This window comes from Salmo salar, chromosome 01 (assembly GCF_965601325.2).
Source record: "Salmo salar chromosome 01, fSalSal1, whole genome shotgun sequence".
NCBI classification, from domain to species: domain Eukaryota; kingdom Metazoa; phylum Chordata; class Actinopteri; order Salmoniformes; family Salmonidae; genus Salmo; species Salmo salar.
In genome coordinates, this window is record NC_138291.1 from 152,329,627 (window position 1) to 152,338,759 (window position 9,133).

Here is a 9,133-nt window from a genome sequence, read left to right on the forward strand (position 1 = left end):
TGGAGAAGGAAGTTGCTAGCTCAGCTCAGTCAATTGTTATTTGCATCCAAGTTTGGTCGCCAACGATTTTAGTTTGTTTTGTCAATATGTTCTGCTACAGCCTGTGTAAACAACCGTTACAATCTGATTAACATTAGCTATCTTCTGTTGTGTTGCAACGAACCAGATGACGACTAGCTAACGTTATCAACATAAGACAGCTAGCTAAATTAGCTAGCTTGCTAGGCTAGTTTGTGTGCTTTTGATAACGGTAGACCGGTATCATATACTTTTTTTTATTAGCATCTTACGTTTATCCAGGAGCGTCTTTGTATGTCAGGTGAGGAGGGGTCTTTGGTCAAGTGATGTCCACGTATGATGATTCTGCGAGTGTTCCATCACTGGGAAAAGCAGACGACTTGCATCAACAAGGTTTTCCATCTTGCAATCAGCCTGCAATAAAGACAAGTGAAAGTGTCATAGCTATGTTTTAGCCTATTTCTGATGTTCTCGTTATTGTTAGTAACTAGATTAACACACAGTAGTGTATATCGCCTACTTTTTAACTGTTGAGTCAATTCTTTTTGTTTTGGTAATTTGAGAAGTATGGTAGTGTCATCCTGGAGGTAGCATACATCAAACCATAATCATTATGCATGTTTTCACCTGTAACAACTTTGTATTTCAGTCCTTGCCTCATTCCCACTGTGTCAGCTGACAGAAGAAGACCTGACCCAGCATCCTCTATTCTGCAAGCTCCTGGCAACGCTGTCACAGCATGTGGACCGCACTGGCCTTACTGTCACACTGAAGAAAGAGCTGGAGAAGGTACTACACAGACACACACACGACTTATCATCAATAAATGTGGCCTCCCGAGTGGTGCAGTGGTCTAAGACACTGCGTCGTAGCTGTGCCACTAGAGATTCTGGGTTCGAATCCTGGCGGCCATGACCGGGAGACTCATGGGGCGGGGCACAATTGGCCCAGCGTCGTCCAGGTTAGGCCGGCCGGGATGTCCTTGTCCCATCGCGCACTAGCGACTCCTGTGGCGGGCCGGGCGCAGTGCACGCTGACACGTTGCCAGGTCCACAGTATTTCCTCCGACACATTGGTGCGGCTGGCTTCCGGGTTAGGTGGGCATTGTGTCAAGAAGCAGTGCGGCTTGGTTGGGTTGTGTTTCGGAGGACGCACGGCTCTCGACCTTCGCCTCTCCCGATTCCGTACGAGAGTTGCAGCGATGAGACAAGACTGTAACTACCAATTGGATACCAAGAAATTCGAGAGAAAAAGGGGTAAAAGTAATGAGAGAATAATATTTAAACAAGTGCTTGGCTCAGGCTCACATTTACATTTTAGTCATTTATATTTTTTTGTAATTTTTTTTTTTTTTTTGCTGGTACATCCAAGAGCATTAAATTCTCCATCTCATAATAATACAATTACATTTCTATTACTGTGAGAAATTAGACTTGTGTTATTACACTGTACTGGAGTGTTGTCATTTGAGCTGCCATAGAGTCATTTAAGACCATGTTTTGGACTTGGGACTACTCTGTGAGGGTGCGTGTTGTGGGAATGGCTTTAAATGGCTGAGATTGTTGTTTAAATCCAGGCTGAGAGGGATCTGCAGACACAGAGGCTTAGCTGGCTGTGCTCGGAGAGCATGTACAGGCTACTGCAGGAGATGATCCAGGAGCACTGTGTCAGAAAGCATCACTCCACTGTGGCCCCAGACGACGACACGGTATAATACAGAACAATACTCTTTGCTCAATTGACTCAGCTATACAGAACTCTAGCCTGCTCTATTGTTGTTGCATGTCTAGCAGAGCAGCACACAGTACACTTACTGTAGTAGTATGATCCCTTTAGCTTACACCCATTAATGCAAAATGATATACAGTGCATCCGGAAAGTATTCAGACCCCTTGACTTTTTCCACATTTTGTTATGTTACAACCTTATTCTAAAATTGATTAAATTGTTGTTTTTTTCATCAATCTACACACAATACCCCATAATGTCAAAGCGAAAACCGGTTTAGGAAAGAAGAAAAAAAAATGAAATAACACATTTACATAAGTATTCAGACCCTTGACTCGAGTCTTCTTGGGTATGACGCTACAAGTTTGGCCACCTGTATTTGAGGAGTTTCTCTGCAGATCCTCTTTAGCTCTGTCAGGTTTGATGGGGAGCTTTGCTGCACAGCTATTTTCAGGTTTCTCCAGAGATGTTCAATTGGGTTCAAGTCCGGGCTCTGGCTGGGCCACTCAATGACATTGAGACTTGTCCCAAAGCCACTCCTGCGTTGTCTTGGCTGTGTGCTTAGGGTCGTTGTCCTGTTGGAAGGTGAACCTTTGCCCCAGTCTGAGGTTCTGAGCACTCTGAAGCAGGTTTTCATCAAGGACCTCTCTGTACTTTGCTGTGTCGAGACACAGCTCTGGAAAAGGGTAACCAAAACATTTCTGCAGCATTGAAGGCCCCCAAGAACACATTGGCCTCCATCATGCCTGAATACTTATGTAAATGGGATATTTCAGTTTATTGTAAATACATTTGCAAAAATGTCTAAACCTGTTTTTGCTGTGTCAATATTGGGTATTGTGTGTAGATTGATGGGGGGGGGACAATTTAATCCAGTTTAGAGTAAGGCTGTAATGTAACTATGTCGAAAAGTCAAGGGGTCTGAATACTTTCCAAATGCACTGTAACTAAGATGTTCATTATTGAAGTAGTTTAACCACCCAGTGTGACTTTGATTTGATATGGATCATTCAAAGTACTGTATAATTCTAGGATAAATAGACTTTGATTTGAAATTGATCATTCAAAGTACTGTATAATCTTAGAATAAACCTAATTCTGGTTTTCCCCTGGTAGTTCTATGAGACTGTGAAGCAGTGTCTGGTGGTGGCCCAGTGTGTCAGGCAGCTGGACCCGAGTGCCACCGCCAGCCAGGACCAGCCCCCTGTTTTAGGGCTGAGTGCCCAACAGGTGCTCGAGCTGATGCCACAAGAGCAGGTAGGTACTCTTTGTCCGTGAGCCTGATACTTCAACTCTATTAATAATAATTAAGTACGTTTCTATAGCGCTTTCATAGAATCTAAAAGCGATTCAAGAGAAGAAGAAAAACAAGAAATATATCATGAAAGGTCAACCAATAGAGGCCAAGTCTTTGAAAGCTGCATCCTCCGAAGATGGAGAGGGACAGTTAATGGTTCGAGCTGAGACAGCTAGTCAGAGGATGGTAGATGTACCGGCAAGCGCATTGTTTTTTTTTGTTTTCTTTCAAGGTATTATTTAATAATTCCCATCCACCTGCAACAAGTAATCTCAGATATGCGAGTGCTTTTCATATTTAGGTACACTATCACACACACACACTGCTTCTCTACAACTCTGGTAACTGCTCTCACTCCCACACAAACTAAACATGTTTTATGAACTATTTTCTTGGAATGATTCATGTTTCTCTAAACAGGATGTGTGGAAAATGAAACAGCGACTGCCTAGAGAACTAGAAAAGCATCTGAAGAAGAAATGTTTCAGCGTCCTCTCCTACTATCAGCCTGAATGGGGTAAAGAGACAGCAGATTTTTACCAAAACGGAGACATGTAGCCTATATATTCAGTGGGCTCCAAAATTACTGGCACCCGACTGGCAATGTCCAAACAATACTTTAAAAATGTAAACAATATAATTATATAGAGAGACTCAAATTACCAATGTGAGAAATACTGTACTTGATTAATGTGTCAATGGAACCAACCAAAATCATAAAATTATTTAATACAAAATACATTTCACCAAAATCAAGGTTTCATAATTATTGTACCCATTTAGTACTTAGTGCAACCACCTCTGACAAGGATAACAGGATGAGGTCTTTTCCTGTAATGTTAAGGTTAAGGAACATATTTGGAGCGATTTTGGACCATTCCTCTATGCAGATCCTTTCAAGATCCTTCACATTCTTGGGTTTGCGCTTATCAACTGCCCTCTTCAACTCAGCCCACAGGTTTTCGATTGGATTGAGGTCCGGTGACTGAGATGGCCATGGCAGAACATTGATTTTGTCACAGAACCATTTCTGTGTGGATCTTGAGGTATGTTTTGGGTCATTGTCTTGTTGGAAAGTCCACCTACGGCCAAGTCCCAGCCTTCTGGCAGAGGCAACCAGATTGTCAGCCAAAATTGCATGATACTTGGTGGAATTCATTACGCCATCAATCTTAACCACTGCCCGTGGACCTCTGGAATTAAAACAGGCGCGAAACATCACTGACCCACCACCATATTTCACTGTGGGTATGAGGTGCCTCCTTGTATGCATCTCTGTTTCGACGCCAAACATGCCGATGCTGTATCTGACCAAAACGTTCAATTTTGGTCTCATCTGACCAGAGCACCTTCTTCCAGTCATAATTTAAGTGACGTTTGGCAAACTCCAAGTGCTTGCGTCTGTGTCTTGGGGTCAGAAAGGGTTTTCTTCTGGCAACCCTTCCAAAAAGCCTGTGGTTGTGAAGGTGGCGTCTAATGGTGCTTTTTGAAACCTGGTGACCCCAAGACGCCACCAAGGCCTGCAATTCTTTCACAGTGATTCTTGGGGATTTTGTTGCTTTTCTCACCATCCGCCCTATCCTTGGGGGCAAAATGCATTTGCGTCCTCTACCTGTGAGGTTTAACTGTTCCATATCTTTAGAATTTTTTCATAATTGCTCTGACAGTGCTCAGTGGTATATTCAATCGTTTGTGGATCTTGTAGCCATTACCAGATTTATAAAGGTCTACGACCATCTGTCTCTTTTAAACTGCCAGTTCTTTTGTTTTCTTCATGGTGTTGGATGACAAAGGGATATTGCAAGCATGTTACCGAATTTCTATACCCTAGTGAAACGGGAAGTGATGTAATGCCTCAATATAGTTCCTTAAGACTTAGATAAACATAAATAAGTGGAATTTAATTCCTGGTTTAATTTTGGTAGATGTTATTTACAATAATCTTTAAGGGTGCCATTAATTGTGAAACCATGATTTGGAAGACATTGATTTTTAATTAAATCAATAAATGATTTTGGTGGGTTCCATTGAAACATTAATAAAGTATTTCTCACATGTTGGTATTTTGAGTTTCTCTATAATTATATTGTTTATTTTTTAAATATTGTTTGTGCATTGCCAGTCAGGGGTGCCAGTAATTTTGGAGCCCACTGTATATATAGGATCTTACTTCTGACTGTGTGTGAGTGTCTTACTATGTAATGGACACTGACAGGCATTAGCAAATGTGGCAGTATTTATTTAGCTTTATGGCATAATGTGGCAGTTTTTGGCTTTATGGCATAGCAGCTCACCTGTGTGAATTGTGAAACATAACACTCCTCTTCTTTCTTGGACAGAGGATGAGAGTGAAGGGCTGAAGAACATGAAGCTGTCTCGCTTGTCTGGCCTCCTGGAGAGAGAAAAGAAAAAAGCAGAGAGTCTGAAGGAGAAGAGCCGTGATAGTGCCTCCCTGCTGCAAAGGCAGACTCACTGCTACCTCTCTGTAAGACGCTCACCACATGGTTAGATGTATTAGTCTCACATGTTGTGATCTTCACTCACGATCGACGTGTTCTCTCTCCAGGAGCTGTTAGGGTGCATCCAGATTCTCCAGTCCCTGATCCTGGACCACAGGCTGAAAGCCCAGAAAGAGCTGGACAGGAAAAAGATTGATTACTTTGAGGCCAAATGTGAGATCATCATGCAGAAGATCAGGTGCGATAGTCCCCCGTGTTCACGCCTACTGTACACTGGGATCCTTCAAATGCAATTCACCGTGTTAGGAATTCGTTTTTCATGCATGTCAATCAGTAATGTTCAGTCTTCATATATATTTTACATTTCCTTAACTGTCTTCACAACAGAGCTGAGATGTTGGAAATTCAGCTAGATACCTACACAGCAGACACAATATCTGCCCATAAAAAAATAAGGTGAGTCAAATGCTTCCACTGCCCAGCAACTCAATACGTCATTATCATATCAACCACTCTTGGGGATCTCAACACCAGAGGGGTATACTACAAAGCAGGATCAAGGAGTTCGCTTCTGTCTTTTCTAGCATGGCCACATATACTGAACAAAAATATAAACGCAACATGTAAAGTGCTGGTCCCATGTTTAATGAGTTGAAATAAAAGATCCCAGAAATGTTCCATACTCACAAAAAGCTTGTTAGCCTGTTAGTGAGCATTTCTCCTTTGCCAAGATAATCCATCCACCTAACAAGTGTGGCATAGCAAGAAGCTGATTAAACAGCATGATCATTACCCAGGTGCACCAGCCCACTCTAAAATGTGCAGTTTTGTCACACAACACAATGCCACAGATCAAATCAAATTTACTAGTCACATACACGTGTTCAGCATATGTTATTGCGGGTGTAGCGAAATGCTTGTGTCTCAAGTTGACGGAGTGTGCAATTGGCATACTGAATGCAGGAATGTCCACCAAAGCTGTTGCCAGAGAATTGAATGTTCATTTCTCTACCATAAGCTGTCTCCAACGTAGTTTTAGAGAATTTGGCAGTATGTCCAACCAGCTTAACAACCGCAGACAACATGTAACCACGCCTGCCCAGGACCTCCACATCCGGCTTCTTCACCTGTGGGATTGTCTGAGACCAGCCACCCGGACAGCTGATGAAACTGTGGGTTTGCATAACCAAGAATTTCTGCACGAACTGTCAGAAACGTCTCAGGGAAGCTCATCTGCATGCTCGTCGTCCTCACCAGGATCTTGACCTGACTTCAGTTTGGCGTCGTAACCGACTTCAGTGGACAAACGCTCACCTTTGATGGCCACTGGCATGCAATTGTGCTCTTCACGGATGAATCCTGGTTTCAACTGTACTGGGCAGATGGCAGCCAGCGTGTATGGTGTTGTGTGGGTGAGCGGTTTGTTAATTTTGTGAACAGAGTGCCCCATGGTGGCGTGGGGTTATGTTATGGGCATGCATTAGCTACGGACAATGAACGCAATTGCATTTGATCTACTACGGCAATTTTAATGTACAGCGATACCGTGACGAGATCCTGAGGCCCTTGTCGTGCCATTCATCTGCTGCCATCACCACATGTTTCAGCATGATAATGCACGGCCCCATGTCGCAAGGATCTGTAAACAGTTCCTGGAACCTGAAAATGTCCCAGTTCTTTCATGGCCATTCAGCATTTTTGGGATGCTTTGGATGGATGTGTACGACAGTATGTTCGAGTTCCTGCCAATATCCAGAAACTTCACACAACCATCGAAGAGGAGTGAGACAACAGGCCACAATCAACAGCCTGATCAACTCCACGCGAAGGAGATGTTGCGCTGCATGAGGCAAGTGGTGGTCATATCAGATACTGACTGGTTTTCTGATCCACGCCCACACTTTTTGAAAAGCTATCTGTGACCAACAGATGCATATCTGTATTCTCAGTCATGTGAAATCCATAGATTGGAGCCTAATGAATTTATTTCAATTGACTGATTTCGTTGTATGAACTGTAACTCAGTAAAATCTTGAAATTGTTGCATTTTATATTTTTGTTCATTGTAGTTACACCTGCCTCTCATTCAGTCCTTGTTCTTGTGTGTCTTCATTGCAGGGAGAAACTGGAAACGGAGCTGAATGCCTCCCAGTTAGAGAAGCAGTCTGTGGAGTGCAAACTGTCATCCTTTGAGATATTTGGCAAGGAATTTGAGGTTCTAGCTGAGGAATATTCCAGACTGCGTCAGGAGATTGACACCAAGAGTTGGGCTCTGAAGGAATTCTCTCAGCACACGGACTAACTCGGAATTGACATCAGACAGTTCTGTTTCAGAAAAACACAGTTAAGAGTCTTGTCCGGATGTTTTCAAGAGAATTCTCTTCACACTTTTTTGTTGACTAGCTATCTCCATAGTGTAAAATTATGGTTTTGTTTGTTTTTTGTTATAAAATGTATGATTACCTGGTGTTGCCTTGATTGTTGTTCATTTTAATAATCCCACTCTGATATAACATAACAGTAAATTCAGAATCCTACATTTTCTTGTAATTGTTGGCATTTCCTGCCTAAGTTTGCCCACTTTGCTAATGAAGTAATCATTAAAATAATTGGCAACATCAATGGTTTTGTGATGAATAAACCATTTGATTTGATGAAATATGGAGTTGAATTTGTCTTTCTGCCCATAATTTTATTTAAAGTACTCAAATGTTGATCTTGGCTTCATGATACAGTTTCTTCTACTTTTTGTTGAGTTTGGTCACATAATTTCTCAATTTGCAGTAAGTCAGCCAATCAGATGTGCAGACAGACTTATTAGCCACTCCTTTTGCCCCATCTTTCAACCATACAATTTTTCAATTGCTCATCAATCCATGGAACCTTAACAGTTCTTACAGGTGCATGTTTATCTATAATTGGAAGAAGCAATTTAATAAATTCATCAAGTGCAGCATCTGGATGTTTGTTATTAATCACATCAGACCAACATATTTTTAACATAATCCACATGAGTCACGTCAAAAATATTTTGTATGATCTCTTATACAATATTTTAGGCCCAGCTTTTGGAGCTTTGGCTATCCTAGATTTAGCCACTATTTTGTGTTCACTGCATCCAATGCTTACGGATACAGCTTTAGAACAACGTTCTACAGTATTAGCAAAAATGTGATCAATACATGTGGATGATCTTGTTCCTGTAGTGTTTGTAAACACCCTGGTAGATTGTTTTATAACCTGAACCAGATTACAGGCACTGGTTACAGTGAGAAGCTTCTCGATCAGACAGCTTGATGAAAACCAGTCAATATTCAGGTCCCCAAGAAAGTAGACCTCTACATCACATACACTATCAAGTGTTTCACACACATTGAGATACTGCCTATAGGCTGGATCATGTTGTATTGTTATATGATTTAATTCTGTAATGTATTGATTGTTGCCGCCTTCTTGGCCAGGTCTCCCTTGAAAAAGAGACTCTGGGTCTCAATGGACTTTTCCTGGTTAAAGGTTAAATACAATTTTTACAAAATAGTAAAACCCCAAAATAATAGGTTTTAGATGAGGCAGGTGAATCTGCAACCACATAACTTCAATAACACTTGAAATGAGATATTCTCTAAGCATT

The 9,133-nt window shown here is 41.7% G+C and overlaps 1 protein-coding gene across 2 annotated transcripts; it reads left to right on the forward strand.

Moving 5' to 3' along the window:
* LOC106567141 (HAUS augmin-like complex, subunit 4) lies at window positions 1-8,161 on the forward strand. Of its 2 annotated transcripts, none has more exons than XM_014136110.3 (9): window positions 1-319; window positions 668-807; window positions 1,595-1,726; window positions 2,863-3,003; window positions 3,464-3,560; window positions 5,383-5,528; window positions 5,610-5,740; window positions 5,890-5,958; window positions 7,621-8,161. In XM_014136110.3, the coding sequence occupies exons 1-9, from the start codon at window positions 313-315 to the stop codon at window positions 7,802-7,804; spliced, it is 1,047 nt and encodes a 348-aa protein (XP_013991585.1). In that variant the 5' UTR covers window positions 1-312; the 3' UTR covers window positions 7,805-8,161. The 2 variants fall into 2 exon arrangements, with proteins under 2 accessions (XP_013991585.1, XP_013991576.1); XM_014136101.3 differs by having other exon boundaries at window positions 5-411.
* Window positions 8,162-9,133: the final 972 nt, after the last annotated feature.